Source organism: Catharus ustulatus, chromosome 5 (assembly GCF_009819885.2).
Source record: "Catharus ustulatus isolate bCatUst1 chromosome 5, bCatUst1.pri.v2, whole genome shotgun sequence".
Taxonomy (NCBI): Eukaryota; Metazoa; Chordata; class Aves; order Passeriformes; family Turdidae; genus Catharus; species Catharus ustulatus.
In genome coordinates, this window is record NC_046225.1 from 61455782 (window position 1) to 61473680 (window position 17899).

Genomic DNA, 17899 nt, shown 5'->3' on the forward strand with positions numbered 1-17899 from the left:
AAGAATCTGCTCAGGCATTTCATTCCCAGTGAAAAGTCTTAATTTTTACTAGAAAACTCAAAATGTTACTAAAGAGCTCCCCTTTCTATGTTTCTTTGTAAAAGACTACAGAGGTTAAAGAGGAATGTCACCTTTGCAATATCAATACTGACAGTAATATTTGAGAGCACAGAATTTTGCAACAGAATTCATCACAGAGGAAGGGCATCTCCTGTCACTACCAAACTTGTTCAGATTAATCCTTGACTCCCATGCAAAGAAGACTTTTACCCTTTTACCTTCTTTTTTACTTTCTTCACTCACCTGTCACCTGGATTTCAGACACTATAAATTCAGATTCATTATCAGCATACACAGCAAAAAGTTTTTGAGGAAAAAACTACACAAAGAAAGTGTAGTGAAAAACAAAAAGCCAGAACACATCAATTAACCTGTCATGTTCTGTTACTGCTTTTACCAATTATGGTACAAACTCACCTCAAGAGGGTTTAAGTCTATGAACACTCACAGAATCAGTTGGGCATGTTGGCCACTCCGAATTTGATGCCTGTGGTAGGCATCCATAGAACAAGATTTCTACAACATTGTCTAAAAAAGAAAGAGTGAGCTATTGCCAGTGTTTTATTTTTACTTATGCTACTACTAGTAACAGCATTTCCAAATACATCATAGTATTTTATTTCTATTAAGGAACAGAATTTCTGCTTCAGGTATAGCATAATCATGCCACTTATGGACCCAGTTAGCCAAAAATGAGACAAAACCTGAGGCAGAAGTATATTAACCTGAAATCACAAGTTGCATGGCTTGCTGACGTGACAGCAATGGCTGAAATGGGTCTGCCCAGCCTTAAGAGTCATTCTCATATTTAGGGACAAAAAGCAAGCCTAGAGCTAGAAAGAGAAAAAAACACCTCCCCAGTCCCCAGTAGCCCACAGAACACCCACATTCTGGGCCACAAGCACCCTTCCTGAATTTTGTGACTTGTACTTTCATGTATTTGTCCAGCCTGCAGCCATGTAACAATCTGTTCCCACAATAACATAAACATCTTGTTTCTGTTCGTCTCATATCTTAGTATTTCCTCAGCAATTTAAATATTGCTTGAAGTTTAGGAACTGCAGCTGAAACTACATCTGTTATCTACTTTATTTAGAAGATATTTGGAAACTTGCTGAGACTTCTTGTATTAAATATATGTAAAAATATATTTAAAAGTTAGACTGTCCTGAAAGGGAATCCAAAAGTAACTGTGGTCATAACCAGTTTGTAAACAGATATAGCAGGGGCTACAGGTTAAATTGTATCACACAGCAGTTCCAGGCGCCTCAGTTCCAGGGATGGTGACTCCACCACTTCGCTGGGCAACCCACTGCAGTGCCTGACCACCCAAACAGCAAAACCTCTGTTTTCTAATAACTACGCAATCTGAATCTTCCTTGCCTCAGCACATTGGATAGTTGTGACCGTAACAGTGACACATGAAAAAAAACTGGCTAACAAGGCAACCAGGAAACAACATATGGGTTGAAAACATTCCTTTTACAAGAGCACATGACAATACACTGATGGGTAAAGCTGGCAAGCTGAAATTCAAGCGATGTAATTATCATCATCCAGCCACCTCCTTCAGGGGTGCGCGGCCGGACGGGGCGGGAGGGGAGGCGGTGCTCGTTATCAGACAGGAACAGCCGCGGCCGTTCCGAGCGGCGGCTGCCCGTGCCTGTGCCTGATCCCGATCCCGATCCCGATCCCGATCCCGATCCCGATCCCGATCCCGATCCCGATCCCGATCCCGACGACGGTGACCCCGCACGGCCCCGCCCCGCGCCGGCCCCGCCCCGCGCCGCGCCTGAGGGAGGAAGCGCGCGGCGCCGCCCGCACCGCGATGGCGGCGGGCGCAGGAAGGGGCGGGCCGCAGGGCGGGGCCGCGGGTCGCCGCCGGGAGCGCAGCAGCGGCGCGGGGCGGCCGGACAGAGGGCCGCCCCCGCGGTGCCCGCAGCGCCCAGCGGCGACCGCGCCGCGCGGGGGAACGTGGGCGCGGCGGGCGGAGGCCGAGCGCCGCCGTGGCCGCTCCCTTCCCCCCTCGGCCCGGCGGATCGGGGCCGCACCGGCCCGGGGCCCGCGAGCGGCTCCGCCCCCTCCGCCCCTGTGCAGGGCCCGCGGCGGCTGCGCGCGGCCCCGCCAGTGCTCGTCCCGCGCCGATGGCGCCGCTCTCGGCGGCGGCGCCTCCGCCTCCCCCCGCGCCGCGCGCCGCTTCCTCCCGCCGTCCCCTTCCGCTTCCGGGGTCAGCGCCGCCGCTGCTCGCTGAGCAGCCCCGTCCCGGGGCCCGGCCGGCACCGCCGGCAGCAGCCGCCGCCCCGCCGCCCCCATGGCCACCAACCCCCAGCCCCCGCCGCCCCCGCCGCCGCCCCCTCAGCAGCCGCCGCCGCTGCCGGGGGCCGGGGCCGGCGCGGGGGGCGGCGCGGCCGAGCCCGAGCTGGTCTCCATGATCGTTAACCACCTCAAGAGCCAGGGGCTCTTCGACCAGTTCCGCCGCGACTGCTTGGCCGACGTGGACACCAAGGTGCGGGCGGGCGGGACCGGCGGCTCGGGGGGGGTCCCAGCGCCCCGGGCTCTGGCGGGTCGCGGACGGGCCCGGCCCGGGCAGCGCTCAGCGGAGCGGAGCGGCCGCCGGGCCCGCGCGGGGCTCCGCTGCGCTCGCTGCCGCGGGGGCGAAGCCGGAGCCCGTGTTCGGCGGGGAGCGCGGGCTGCCGGCCGTGCACGCGCGGTCACAGCACAGGTTGGCGCCGGGGCTGGCGGGCAGCGTTTAACGCGCTGCCATGGCCGCAGGACAGCGGCTGCGCCTGCACAGCGCCGGCGGGTCCGACGGGGCTCCCAGCTGTGCCAGCCTGCTCTCTGGGAGGATAACCAACCACGTACACGATCCTTCCAGTCCAACCTCTCTGCTGTTGCTTTCTAGCCTGCCTACCAGAATTTGAGACAGCGCGTTGACAACTTTGTTTCCAATCATTTGGCCACTCATACCTGGAGTCCTCATCTTAACAAGAACCAGTTGAGAAATAACATTAGACAGCAGGTTCTCAAGTAAGTGACAGCTCTGGGACTTCTCTGAACATGTTTGTGTACTGTGATAGGTGACAAAGGCTCTGGGACAATGCAAAGTGGGCTGCTTTCTTCGAAGAAACCTCTGAAGAAACTGCGTTGTTATTCTCTCTCAGTATTTAAAATGTGCTATTACTTGAGATAGTAACTCATTATCAGTATTAGTCAGAATTGGACTAGAGATGGTTTTTTATCTGATCCAAGTTTATGCAGGGGTGGAAACCTTGATTTTGACTTGAGATATAACCCCCTAGCTAAAGGCTACCTTTACTTCTTTTAAGGGAAATATTAATGAAATTGCAATTATCAATTTTAGAGTTAAGAAGCAACATTTTGCAAACTAAACTGAAGAGTGTAAAGCTGAAGTCACAAAACAGAAAAATGAATTTAAATCTAGTTGGACAGGGAGGAGGTTTTAAAAACTGCTGTTATGTTAAAATTATGTCAGACACTTTAACCTAATATTACATTATTTCACTAAGGTTCCTCCTCTCTTTCTTCTCAAATCTTACCCATAAGAAATATTAGGAAATTTGTTCGAAGTACCATCTGTTTGGCCATGAAATTGGGTCAAACCATGGATTTGGGAACAAATGTAATCAGTTGTGCTACGGTGGTACTATTGATAACTTGTACTGAGGAATGTTTGGTTTGTAGGGAGGGGAGCAGTTATTCTTTCTTGTTAAAGAAGCGTTGAGGACAAGAGATAGCATATGGCCAACCAAAGACTACAGGGGTCTAAAGAGATAAACTTTATAGCTGTGGATTTTTTATTTTATTCTACTGAAGATTAAGTGTGTTCTATAAAGCTGCAGAACTTGCCACCTTATACTGGGCAGAAAGTAACTTAAGGTGGTGATAAGTGATTTAGTAGTTATTCCTTATGCCTTCTATAATTTATCTCTTTTTTACTGTGGTAATTGATAATACAAGTTTTCTTTTAATTTTCTTCCAAAATATGGTTTTTACAGTTAGATAATACCTGTAAGTGTAATCACTAATGATATAACAACAGGTTGCTTGTATTAATTCCACATGCTTGGATTGGTTTGTTTTTCTAGCACATTTTTTGTTTTTACAGGTAAGGCACAGGCTAAATGCATAGCTGTGGGAATGTTTAGAAAACATTGGTGCTTGATTAGAGCACATCTAAATGATCATATTTCATTAATACGTTCTTGAAAACTAATTTTTCATACTAATTCATGTGACTTTGTTCTAGGTCTGGAATGTTGGAATCAGGAATTGACAGAATTATTTCTCAGGTTGTGGACCCAAAGATCAACCACACATTCAGACCTCAGGTGGAAAAAGCTGTCCATGAATTTTTAGCCACATTGAATCACAAAGAGGAGGCAGGCCCCAGTACATCTCCAAGTGAGGAGAAACCAGATGCTTCTGTTACAGTACAAGGTATTCTGCCATTTCTCTGAGCAGTCTATTAACAAAAGAATGGGGTTTGAGAGAGCAGAACCATTGACTGGATTTTCTGCTACCATGACACTGTTAGTATCAGTATTGGCAAGCTTCAGGCAGCATGCCAGAACACTTGTCTCTTAGTCTAGGTATAAAGATAGAAAGCAAAAGAGATGTCATGCTGTTACGACCATGTCACTCTGATTATGAAGGATCTGTTCACTGTGGGGAGAAAAGTTGGTCTCAGTGTTATAGAATCAGATAAGACATAGCTGTAAGGGAGGAGCGATGCAACTTTTTTGTCCGCCAGTAGAGACGAGAAAAGTTACTTAAGAGACAGTTCTCTGTGCAGTTCATGTGTGCCATAAAATCTGAATGGCTAAGGTGCAAATATTACCTGTATCAACTCCTAAACATTCCTGCAGGTAATTGTCCATTGTTTCCTGTTCTAAGATCTCCACAGCCATCCATATGTTTGTAACCTTTATTTAAATCCAAGCCTTTTTCTTGTGAGGTCCACTTCCTTTAAAATGGGTTAAGAAGCCAGCTGCAATTCTTAGTGCGAGTCCATTTAACTTTTAGTCATCCATCTTCAGAGCTGATTCTAAAATGATAGAAAAGTGGTAAGTTATTTCTGATAGTCCTGTTGTTATATAGTCAATATGCTGAGTTGATTTTTCCATGCCATTGATGGAGTTACTAGAGGTGTGAGCTACCAGCTTTCTCCTGCAGTATATGTATGTATCTATCTATAAAATATTATATGTGTATATATTTTATCCAGCCTAGTCACCCCACTTAGGATGTTGGTAAAGTTGAACAAGGCTGTGGTCAGATGTCCTTCCCATTGGCAATCCTCAGTTTCTCTAGGCAGACCTCAGGAACAGTGGAGTATCACAGAGCAAAATTAATCTCTTCATTTGCTTGCTGCAAGAAGGCAACTTCTTGGAGACTTTTGTTTGTTTCTCTTTTTTTTGACCAAAATCTCTTAAAGGCAAAACTAGTCAAATATTTTAGTTAACTATACGTATTTTGTAGAGTGCTTATTCTGTTTCTTTTCACTTGTTTAACCTTCTATCTGAACAGAATTATGGAAACTAGGGTGAAGTAAAACTCTGTTCTTTCTTACTATTCAAGGTGTCTCTGCTACAGCTCCAAGTGCTAATGTAGCTAGTGATGCAATGTCCATTTTGGAAACAATAACTTCTCTTAACCAAGAAGCAAGTGCTGCCAGGGCTTCAACAGAGACCTCAAATCCCAAGAACAGTGACAAAGTTGGGAAAAAACTCTCATCTCAGCAGAGTGTGGATGGTAGCACTGAGAAAGAAAGAAATGCAGAGGACTTGCCAGACAGAGAGAAAGGAATTTGTGACCTTTCTGGAGAAGGGGCTGAAACGCTTGTAAAGTGTGAAGATTTAAATGAGCTTCCCTGCCAAAGTGAAGAAGTGAAAAATTCAGCAAGGGATACTAATACTTTGACTTTTACAAGTAAAGATATTCAACAGGAAATTGAAGATGTGAAGAGTAAATTATTGGATAAATCTGACAAGAAACCAGAGAGCAATGAAAAAAGTGAAAGAAAAAAAGAAAAGAAGGAAAAGCTTGACAAGAAGTCTGATCATTCAAAGAAAAGCGATGATACTGCAAAGGCAAAAGAGGAAAAGCAAGCAAAAGAGTCAGAGCCAATGAAACAGTTAGTTCCAGAAAAAAATAGCAATAAACATAAAACAGCTGAAAGCACTAAAGAAGGTATGGTGTGTGTAATGCTCTTCCTCAAAATATGCATAAGGAGTGAGGTTTTTAAGTTTATTCAGAAATTGAGTCAGTATATTTGGAATGTAGGTTTTCTGCTAGTTCTGGCAAACTGGTCTGCTAGTGGCAATTGGACTTGATGCATCTCTCTTAACTAAGGTACCTGAATTAGGAGTCAGAAGACCTTTCGTTCCTCAGTTGTGTAAAGGGTCATCTTAATCTGGCAAGTTCTCTCAACAATTTCGGTCCTCATTTAAAGTTTTTAGTTTTACCCCAGAGTTATTTTTGTTTTGAATAAACCAGAGTTAACCTGTTTATTTCATTATGATTTTATAGTTTTGTTTTCTTACTTCTAATTCTTAACATAGTTTTGTTCTCAGTGACAAAATTGATGTATTGGTAGGAAAAGTTTCACAAGCTCAGTGTGCTGCCTTACAGTTCTTTGTTTTTACTTTTTCCTTTGCAAGAAAATATGTTAATAGATTCAGATACGGATGTGCTCAGTGACATCACGGTCAGCTCTGTCCATACCAGTGACCTTTCTTCCTTTGAAGAGGAAAGTGAAGAGGAGCCTGTAATTTCTGACAGTACTGAAGAGGGGGAGATCACATCAGGTGGTAAAATAATTATATTAATTGGCAATAAGGAGTATGTAATGCTTTTGTTGAGTGTACCATGTCATAAATTTGAGGGTTTGCAAAATATTGTACCTACCTACGAGAGAGACTTTGAATGTGAACTGTATAGTATTTGTGCAGTTGCAAAAGAAGAGTATTGGATATGCTTTTTGAATATTTTTATTAATATAATATAGTTTGGTGTGTTCTAAACATTGTAGATATTTTTTATGCTACAGTATTACATAGATGACAAAAGCACTTAATGATGAATGTTACTGTTCTGTGGGGTTTCTTCCCTTCCTGTCTGCCATGAACTTGGTATAACACTGGAGTGCTTTGTGATCCCAGGGTAGTGGTTGTAGCTGACTTTGTAGACAGATTGGGTTTAGAGCTTTAGGATTCAGGAACTTGGCCACAGTAGAAAGAGCAGGAATGGATCTAGCTTTAAAAGTTCAGAAACACCAAGTCGTTTCATTTTGACTGTATTGCCTTTTTGTGTTCACCCTCTAGTACGGACTTCAGATTCTGATTTCTGCAGTTAGTAAAACTGTCCATTTATAATGCAGAATGCCTTAGTACCTGAATGAGTTCTCTCTAGTATGCTCACATCTTACCTTTTCTGCTGTAAAAATATAATTTAGAAGCACTGAATCACTTGTGTATTCTCTGGCTTTCATCTTAACTTTGAAACATGACAGATTGTGTTCAGTTATGACTAAGTATTTATGAAATGAAAGCAAGCCTTAAGTATGTTTCAGGAATACAAATAATTTGTACAATATTGCACTATTTCTAGTAATCCTGATAAAAATGAAATAGATTTATTTATTTTTATTTGATTAATACTTAGATGTGTGTAGCTAACAGTGTGTTTTGTGTATGTATTTCAGTATGTACTGTGTACAGTATTTATACTGTACTGATATTTTTGGTGTGGGGATAATTATTTAATATAAATTTAATACATAGAAAAATTATATTGACTTCTCATGCATAGCTAGCTACTAAATACTACATATAAAGGGGCACTGGGATTACAGCCAAAAGGGGCAAGCCCAGTTGTTGTGTCCTGGTTTATTACCCAGGTTTGTGTCATGCAATTTTTTGGCTGAATGTACACAAACACATCAATGCACTTTTGATTTTTTTCAGAATTGAGTGATACTTCGATGCTAAAAGGGTTTAATTTTTTTAACTGCTTATGGTTTTTAGAATAAATAATTGTTAATACATTCTCAAAAGTTACGATGAAAGCTCTGCCCTAATTTATCAATATATCTCTACACTCCCCAACCTTTGTGTAGATGAAGAGGAGAAGAGCAGTCAAAGTAAGACGAAACCCCACGCAAATGAGCTGAGTGATGGCAAGGCCAAGCCTGTTCGCCATGCTTATGTCCGCAAGCCTTTCCTGTACTCCAAATACTTCAGTGATTCTGACGACGAGCGAACTGTGGAGCAGCGCCGTCAGTCCATTGTAAGTGCGCCTTTGGCACTGCTCGTGTGCTGGCCCCAAAACTTTTCAGAGCAGAAATTCCTCTTCTGGTTTGGTCATGGTTTGTGCAAGGGAGACTCTTCAGTTTCTTCTCCCTTCTGGGCTTTTTTTTTTTTTTTTGTACTATACTTGTCCTTTCTTCAGGTTTCCATTGGTATGGCATGATCTGCTCTCCAGCACAGCGCTCTGCTGGTTGTACTTTGAAGGCTTCTGTCAGTGAAAGCAATCACAGAGTTTTCTATCTCCTTCCCCTCCTCCCAAAATACAGTGTCAATTTGGATTAAAAAAGTGGCCCGTATCTACCTGCAGCCTGCCTTCAGTGGGATTTTTAGTAGATCAGGCTTGTGTTGAGTACCACAGGCTATTTTATTACCCCAACTCTTTACAAATGTAGTCCTTACTGACCATGAAATCAGTAGTTTGTAGCAAGTCTGCTGCCACTGAGAATGGAAACAGAGATTTAAGCATGTACACTCTGTTCTGTGGCAAAAGGACCAGCGCAGAGAAGAGGGAGCAGCAATTCTTCTAGATTTTCTCTGTTGACCAGATATTTATTATATGTATAACTATAAATATATATATGTTGTTGTATATACATACAGATAAAACATGCATTCTTTGAGAAGGTTGCATAGTTTCCATCTGCAGTATTGAGCAGTAAGGAAGTTCTTGAACTCAGCTAATATTAGAGGATATGATTTCTAAGGTATATTTATGTTTTAGTTTGCCTTCAGCTAAGTTTCTGTTTTCTGTGGGGTTTATATTATAGTCAAAGAATGCTCTTTGACCTAATGATAAATTGTTTCCCTTGGTTTTCTATCTTTAGGCCAAAGAAAAAGAAGAGAGACTGCTTAGAAGACGAATTAACAGAGAGAGACTTGAAGAAAAACGTAAACAGAAAGCTGCAGAAAAGACAAAATCTGTAAAAACTGGAAATCAGAATGCTAAAGGTATGAGAAGAAAAGGTGTGAGTAGCCCACACCACCCTGCTCTCGGTTACTCTCCACAGAATAAAGCATTCAGCTTTGAATAATGGTCATATAGGTCTGTAGTTGTTGCCTTCCCTTAATAACCCAGCATCTCAACAGTGATGTAACAGAAAAAATTATAACGCAAAATATTAATACAGAATTTCTTCTTCGCTTTTTCCTATATATCCAATACGCTGCCTAAGCTCCATTAATACCTAACTGCTGTTCTCTGCTGCACCTTAGAACTCTCTGTACTGCTTTGTCATGTTTATAGTTGAAATACTGATATAATGATGTCTATGTATTTTAACATTTGTGTATTGTTTTAGGAAAAAGTGGCTTACAATTAGAAGAACCTTCGTCAAAAAGTCTAGAGTCAAAAACTACTGGTACTAGCATTAAGGATGTGCTTAAAGAACAGAAATTTTTGGAAAAAAAAGTGGCCCTGAGCAGAAAAAGAAAAAGAGATTCAAGGTATTTATGTATTTGCTCAAAAGGACTTACCATTGTGAATATTCATTTTTGCAGATTGGAAAGGTTCTTTTCAACTTTGTACATAACCTTATCCATTTAAACAGTTTTCTGTTAAAATATTTGCATAATATTGTTATTAATAAACATGAAATTCAGGCAGAGAAATTACACCTGATTAAATATTTTGCAACTCAGACTGCAGGAGCAGTCTTTGTGTTTTTTTCACAGAATGGTAATAAATGCATGACAATGGAGAGCTTTTACATGTTTGTGCATCTAATAGGCAAGTCAAGTTGACTTCATCTTTTGATAGATGTTTCATGTAAATACGTACCTGTGTACGTAACTGTCTACTGTAGGTAAAATGGGGCAAGGAGAAGTCTTACCCATTTTACAGGGACAACAACAGTACTACTGTCATACTAATAGTGCTTAAAAGCACTGATATTCACAGTACTTTTGAAGCTGATGTATATAATTTTACAAGATAAAAAGCCTGGGTGAATTGCTTAGTCAGAAGTTTGGTGATCATGTTCTGTTTCTGTATTTTTAGTGGGCATTCCTCTCTTGTGTTCAGCTTTGAAAGCAGAAAGTTTACAAAGTAATGTTAGGCTGGTACTGATTGTTAAATTGTCCAAATACCTGTTTCAGGCATGCTGAAGATAGCTGCAGAAAGAAAAATGAGCCATCTGAAGAAGATTCTAAAGAAATACAAAAGACAAATGAGGTAACTGTCTCAAGTATAAATCTTATGATCTTCTTTTTAATTTGATAGTACTCTCTCATATGTCCACACCAAGCTGCATATAATTACATTGTTCTCACTCATAAGTTTTTCCCTGCCTGTTCCTTTCAGTTGTATTAGTGATCTGACGTCACTGTGGTAATGTTTTCTGAATTCTAATGCCCACTGAAATATGGTCTGATTCAGTGCTGATGCATGTTGTAGTAGAACCCGAGATGCAGTTTGAGCCTAATCTGTGAAGCTTGCTGGGTTTTTAAAAGAGCATTGTCTTTTATATGTAAAGACTTGAGCTTGATCTGTTAAACTTCTCACTGGAAAGTTAAACTGACTGTCCTCCAAACAAAAAGGAAAGAAAATTTTTATGGTGAGAATTTTATGATTAACAATGTTTAATTAATAAAGGTGGGAGTGGAAGTTTAAGTAGTAGTCTAGATGTATCTTTTTAGATTTTGGTGTGTTGTTTAATTTTGGACTTTTAGTTACAGTTTTGTTTTACCAGACAGCATAATAGCTGTTTAAAGTAGCTTACAAAGTACTTGAAATTGTGATTGTCTATTCAAAAGCCTTTAAAGTAATTTTAGAAAAATTAGCTTATGAAGAAAAAGATAATGAAGTTAAGACATCTTAAGGATAACTTCTGCTTTAGGTTTTTCCACAAAAGCAGATAGCTGAAATGAAAATGACAGTTTTAATTTCCTGACTGTATTTCAGATGAATTTTTATTACAATTTTAAGTATATTCCCCAGTGTATTGGTGGCTTTAAGATTTTGTGCCTGCCAGTTCTGTTCAGGCATATAAGTGAAGGAACTGTGTAATATGTACTTACATATATTTTGAAAATCTCTTTTGTAGACTTGTGAAAAAAATTCTTCCAAAGAATTGAAGCACAATCATGGAAAAAACGAAATTTCTAAACAACTTAGAAGGCTTTCAGAGTGGGGGCATTCAGCTGAGGAAAACAAAAGTGATTCTAAAGCAGAAAAAGAGCATAAAAGAAAAACCTCCACTTCTCTTCAGGCTGAAGGAGCTCAGCAGGACAGTGAAACAAGGGATCCAAAAAAACAACTGGATAAAGGAGAAGTCAATACTGAAGAACCGCAGAAGCAGAAATCTATATCTAAGAATGAAAAAACACCTCAAAAAAAGATATTGACACAGAAATTCAACATATGAGAAATTCTGCCAAAAAAGAAGCTAAGTCTTACAGAGATAAAAATGAAAAGGAAAGAACTGCTTTAGAAGATAAGCTTTCATTAAAGCACAAATATAAAGGAGATGGTATTCACAAGTCAGGTGAAGATGTTGAACTTCATTCATTTGAGCGAAGTTCGAAAGGAGAGGATGGTGGCCAGAAACATAATCAACAAATAAAGATTTCCTCAGATGACAAAAGTGAAAGAAAAGTAACACCGAAGTGAACGGAAAGTATCAGTAACAGGAAAAGATGGGAAGAACCCTCCTGAGTCAACCTTAAAAGCTGAAGAATTGCTGCGGAAAGAAAACAAAAAGACAGACATCTCTCAACAGAGAAACCAAGAGCAGAATGCAAGACCAAAAGGTCCTTGAGTGATTCTAAGCCACAGAAGGATTCCCTAAGTGCCTCAAAGCAGCCTGGTTCAGTGTCACACAGAAGGAGTGAAGCTACTCAGAAGATAACATGAAATAGAATCAACTAACTCTGATAGTAATGTAAAACTTGAAGACAGTGTTCATAAAGATAGACGAAGATCTAAGAGCCTTGCAGAAGACAAGATTTTGTTAAAGTCCAAGTCAAAGAGTCATAGTAAACAGTTCAAAGCATCTGAAACAGATTACAGGAATTAACAAAACAAGACACTGCACAGAAACTAGACAAAGATAAGAGCCTGGAAGACAATGATTCAGATAAACAACACAAATCCAGGAATGAAGATAAAGGTTTGGAGGAGAGTGGTGCTGACTTTCAGCTTGCAAGTGGCTCACAGTCAACTCAGGGATCACAAAAGACTTCGGTCACAGAGTTAAGCTACATTCTGGAGAAAAAGGGGCTGTAAAAGAGAAACACAGAGGTGATAAAGATTTAAGTATTCAAACTAGAAAGAAAGTTCTCTGGTGAAGGTCACAAAAGCAGAAGTTTAAAGCACAACAACAAGGAATAAAGAAGGAAGGAAGAGAGCATCAAATTGGAGATAAAGATACTAAAGAAATGGATAGTGGACATGAAAGATTATCTAATGTCACAATGGCAGTGGATAAAAAAAGCAAGAAGGTTTCCTCTGAAAATAGAAAAGGCAGCATATCAAACCAAGATATACTTAAGGAGGAAAAGCAATCAGCTAGCACAACTGAAAGCAGACAGGTTCCAGCTCCTCAAAGGCAACTGTGAATAATGATGACTTGCATGCTGGTCATGAGGAAGGGCTGATGGAACTTGATTTGAAAAAAACAAAAGCACAGGAAGCATCTAACATTGATGGAAAAAATATTCAAAACTCTCTTCAAGCCACAGATGCCAAGTGTACAGTAAAACAAAAAGGATCTCGTTCTATTTCAAATAAAGAGTTAAAACACAGCTTGACAGATCCTGAAGCCTGTGAAAAAACTGTTGAACAAGAAGATACTTCTAATAAACAAGTTGGTGCCTTAGACCCTTTGTCCAAAAAGCTTCCATGGCTCAAGGATCCAGTAAACAAGGGACTTATAAAACGAGTGCTCTGTATGAGACAAGTGGTAGAACTGTAAAGAATGTATCCAGTAAGGATCAGACTTCAAAAGATAGCAGAAGACCAAAGAATTAAAAACTGTGATAAATTCTAATTCAGATGATGTTCCTTTAGCAATTAATTCTTCAAGAGAAGATGCTGCTGATGCAAAGTCCATGGATGTGGATATCTCAGATTTTACAGATTCTTTAGGTACCATGTCTAAAGAATGCCACAATTCAGATGGGACTTCCTTGTTGAAAGATGCTTTCCTTTCGAAGAATGATGCAGCACAGGTTGTATACATGGAGCAGGATAGTGCAGTGCCAAGTTCTGTCATGAAAGATGATGGTGACATCACTGTCATGGCAAACAGTACAGGAAAAGTTAATGAGGTGTCCCAGCCTGATGAACAGGCAGTGGAAGACACTGCAGCTGGGTTATGTAGGCGAGATTACAGTGAAGCAGCAAAGTCAGAAAGCTCTCAAGATAAGCAGCTAAAAAGAAAAGAGGAAAGCTTGATGTCTGACATAACTGAGGATCGTGGAGGTGTAACATCAAAAGAACTTAAACCAAGAAGAAAAGGAAGAGAATGCTTGAACGTAGCCCTTTCCACAAAGGGAGAAGAAGCACAATGATGGATAGTGTGGAAAACAGCAAGGTGCATGACGCTGATGATATGATCCAGTCTTCCTCTGTTTTAGTGCCTGAAGGAGTTCCTGAGGAAGGTTTCAAAGACTCTATTATAACTAATGGGCAAGAAGGGACTGATGTGGTTGGCATGGAAGACAAAAATGGAAGTAATGCTGTAGGTACCAGTGCAGGCAGTAGTAAACCTAGTTCGTTGTACAGCAGCCTACAAAAAACTCCAGCCAGTATGATAGGAAACTAGCACAGAAAAGATCATTGAGAGCACTGCAATGGCAACTAGTAACAGGAGGAGAAAGAGCTGAGGGTGCATCACATTCTGGAAAGGACAGTGATGCTACAACCACTTGTTCAGAAGAAGTGAGGTGACAGTAATCTGCACAAGCATAGAAGCTGATGAAGGTTTCACAACAGGCATATGGGTAAAGCATAGTGAGGGCTGCAGTTCGGTCACAGGAGCAGATACTGGTGACTGTACTGTTGCAGCAGCTGAAGAAGGTGGCAGTGTTGTCACTGAAGGATTAGCAGAAAGTGAAAGCTTCCTGACAAGCACAGAAGGAGAAGAAAATGGTGACTGTACCATGGTTGATGCAGAAGAAGGTGGTAAGGATTCTGTGAACCCAAGTGGAGTGGAAATTGAAGACAGTGTGAATAGTGCTGGGACAGAAGAAAAAGATTGATGCTGTGACTAGTGCAGGCTCTGAAGAAAAGCAAAAGACCTCATCTTGTGTAGATACAGGCAAATTTGAAAGTTCTGTGTCCTGCCTAGGTGAAATGGAGAGCGATGGAGCTGTAACTAGTGCAGGGACAGAAACAGGTGAAGGGTCAACCAGTGGTGACAGCTCAGGTGAATTTAGAGGCAATGTGACAGCTGGCCAAGTGAAAGAACATGAAGGTACTGTGACTTGCACAGGTGCAGAAGAAAGAGGTCATAACTTCATCATCTGCTCTGTGACTGGTACAGATAGCCAAGGAGAAAACGCCGTAACTGGTGCATGTATTGCAGTGGTCACAAACAACAGTGCCACGCCTGGAACTAGTGGTGACAAGTCTGAGGATACTGTCAATGGTGAAAGTGCAGTGACCAGCACGGGCATAACCCCAGAAGATGATGCTGAAATTTCAGCAGTCTGCACAGGGCTAGAAGACAGCAAATGAGGGATTTGTAGTTTGTTTAGAAGCTGAAAAATGTGAAAGTCTAATGGACAGTACAAGGGCAAAAGAAGAAACCAGTATCACTACAGTCAGTGTAGGTCTGTGTGATGATGAAGGTTTTGTGACTAGTACAGGCTCAAAAGAAGAGGATGAAGAAGGTGAGGACATTGTAACCAGTACAGGAAGAGGAAATGAAAGAAAAGTGAACATGCTTCTACTTGTACAGGAGTGGAAAGTGAAAGTGCGCTAATTTGTATAGGTGCAGAAGAAGGTGAAAGTTCCATTATCTGCATAGTTGCTGAACAAATGGAAGCTGAGTCAGGAGTGGCTGGCACAGATACAAATAAGCTTACTGTTGACAGCATGACAAGTGCAGAGAAAGAAGCTAATTGTGACACAGACTGCAAAAATGATAAAGGCATTGTTGAAAGCAGTGTGACCAGTGCAAGTGCTGCAGATGAGGGTGCTTTAGCTGCACAGACAGGAAAGCATGAAAGTACCTTGCTTCCCTCAGATGCTGAGGAATGTGAGGGTCCCATGACTAGTGCTATGGCAGTGCAGGATAAGACACAGTTTGGTGCTGAAGACAAACATGAGAATGCCATGACTTCCTTTAACAGCAGAGAACTTGATGCCTCTATAAGTAGTGCAGTTCCAAAGAAAGATGAGACTTCTCTTACCCCTGCTGACAGAAAAGTAAAAGTTGATGTCATCTCTACCAGCACAGTGGAAGATGCTCCTTTGCATTCAGCCGCAGATGCTGAAGAAAGTCCACTTGCTGTTGCAAGAGTAAATGAAAGTGGGGAAAGCTCTATGATTCCTAATAGACACTGAAGACACAGTGCCTACGCCCAGCACAGCTACAGAGTTTAAGGAGTGTGTGAATACTTCTACCAGTAAGCAGGAGAAAGATGAGTGCACTATGATCTCCACCAGTATTGTGGAGGAATTTGAGGCTCCTATGTCAAGTGCAGCTATTGAATATGATGGTCAGCTCCCCTCTGTGAAAACAGAAGATATAAATGAGAATGCTATGGTTTCCGTAGATATGGAAGTATATGAGGTTCCCATGCCTAGTGAATCTAACACAGGAGGAGAGGATAACAGTGATGATGGAAGTCACCCAACTGCTAGTGGTAAGGAAGAAAAGGATGAGTGTGGTATGATTTCCACAAGTGTTGTGGAAGAACAAGTAATTCTTATGTCAAGTGAAGTTACAGAAGAGGTGATTCAACATATCTCAGACACAGAGTCAAAGAATGAGACGCTAATGATCTCTACAAGTACAGCAGAATGTTTTGAAACTCCTATGTCTAGTGTAGCTATGCAAGATGAAAACAAACTCTCTGCTTCAGAAACAGAAGGAAGATACGAAGCTGCTATGATCACTACAAGCATGACAGAAGAATGCGAGATAGTCCTGATCAGTGCAGCACCACAAGCTGAAAGTCAGCTCATTGTAGCAGGAGATGAAGGTGCCATTCTCTCTCCAAGTGCATCAGAAGAATGTAGGGTAGTGGAGACCACTGCAACTGTAGATGAACAGTTTGGACTAACTGCTTTCAATGCAGATGGGAAAAGCAAAGGTTCTGTGATTTTTGTGGGAGAATGTGGAGCTCCTGTGCTAAGAGTTGCAACTGACAATGAAGATCAACACTCTGCTTCAAATACAGGAGATAAGGAGGAGGGGGCAGTGATCACTCTGAGCACAATGGAAGAATGTGATAGTCTCTTCACTTTTACAGTCATAGAAGAAAGTCAACTTGCTACTGAGAGTACAGAAGTAAAAGACAAAAGAGAAGAAAGTTTTAATACTGCTGACCAGATTGAATGCATCCTTTCAACTACAGGCCCAGAAAAAAGTGGGAATTCTTTGATTGTTACTGGTAGAGAGAATGAGACACACGAGAGTGGGGTGAGGACAGAATCAGCAGCATCTCAGGCCACAGTAGACAATGAAATCACAGAAACAGATGAAAATGCAGTGAACCTCATGAGTGTAGATGAGGCCCTTTGCGTGGAGATTAGTACAGAGGCTGCTGACAGTCCTTCCCCAGAGGCAGGTGAGGATGATGAGCAGGCTGAAGATGTTTTGCATGAGGATGTTGTATCAGAACTCTCTAGTACGGTTTCAGAAGCCGTGGGAGAGAGTGAAGCTGTAAAGAATGTAAACTGTAAATTAAATTCGAACATGCCTTTAGAAAGTGACTCTTCTGAAATAAGGACTCCTCTGCCTAAGACTCAGGTGCTTTCCTTAGCTTCTGCAAATGAAGTGACTGTAAACACCAACCATGGTGAAGTAAAAATAGAAGCAGAACTAGGGGAAAAAAGGGACCTCGCTTTGTTGCATGTAGAAAAGCTGTGTGACAGTGATGACAAAACCAACTTGGTCAAAACAGATGATACTGGCGCTGAAGTTACTTTTCAGAAAAGTAATGCAACCTTTAGTTCAGGTGAGGATTTCTTTTTAATTCTTCAGTTTATAAGTTGTCTTAAGAGATGCATTTTACCATTATAGTTAGAAATAACATGTACTGTTCAAATGTACTTCACTTCTTTGTTTGTTGCAAAATGGCTATTAATATACTTAAGAATTGGTGGCAAATAAATAAGCATGTGATTCTGGGTGGACAAGACCAACTCGGCACAGTTACTGGAGTTGTGTTGCAAAACAAATATTAGAGTGCAAAAAACTACTAAAATGCATTGACTTAGTCTTCAGCTAGTGTATAAAGTTATTTGCAAGGGGTAATTATTGTGGAGGTACATGTGGATTTTGTTATTAATGTGTTACAAAAGTCAAAAAGGTGTTTTAGGAAATAGGATGCATTTCATTTTG

At 41.4% G+C, this 17899-nt stretch overlaps 1 protein-coding gene across 1 annotated transcript in view; it reads left to right on the plus strand.

Moving 5' to 3' along the window:
- Positions 1–2371: 2371 nt before the first annotated feature.
- BOD1L1 (biorientation of chromosomes in cell division 1 like 1) overlaps positions 2372–17899 on the plus strand; it is a 39193-nt gene continuing 23665 nt past the window's right edge. The window contains 29 exon segments of the mRNA XM_033060869.1: positions 2372–2566; positions 2963–3087; positions 4328–4518; positions 5659–6270; positions 6741–6887; positions 8198–8367; positions 9212–9335; positions 9686–9830; positions 10482–10557; positions 11429–11713; positions 11716–11981; positions 11983–12077; positions 12080–12230; positions 12232–12388; positions 12391–12553; positions 12556–12640; positions 12642–12739; positions 12742–12924; positions 12927–13217; positions 13220–13348; positions 13351–13875; positions 13878–14143; positions 14145–14189; positions 14191–14263; positions 14266–14582; positions 14584–15057; positions 15059–15256; positions 15259–15879; positions 15881–17513. Coding sequence (XP_032916760.1) covers positions 2372–2566; positions 2963–3087; positions 4328–4518; positions 5659–6270; positions 6741–6887; positions 8198–8367; positions 9212–9335; positions 9686–9830; positions 10482–10557; positions 11429–11713; positions 11716–11981; positions 11983–12077; positions 12080–12230; positions 12232–12388; positions 12391–12553; positions 12556–12640; positions 12642–12739; positions 12742–12924; positions 12927–13217; positions 13220–13348; positions 13351–13875; positions 13878–14143; positions 14145–14189; positions 14191–14263; positions 14266–14582; positions 14584–15057; positions 15059–15256; positions 15259–15879; positions 15881–17513 — 7840 coding nt within the window.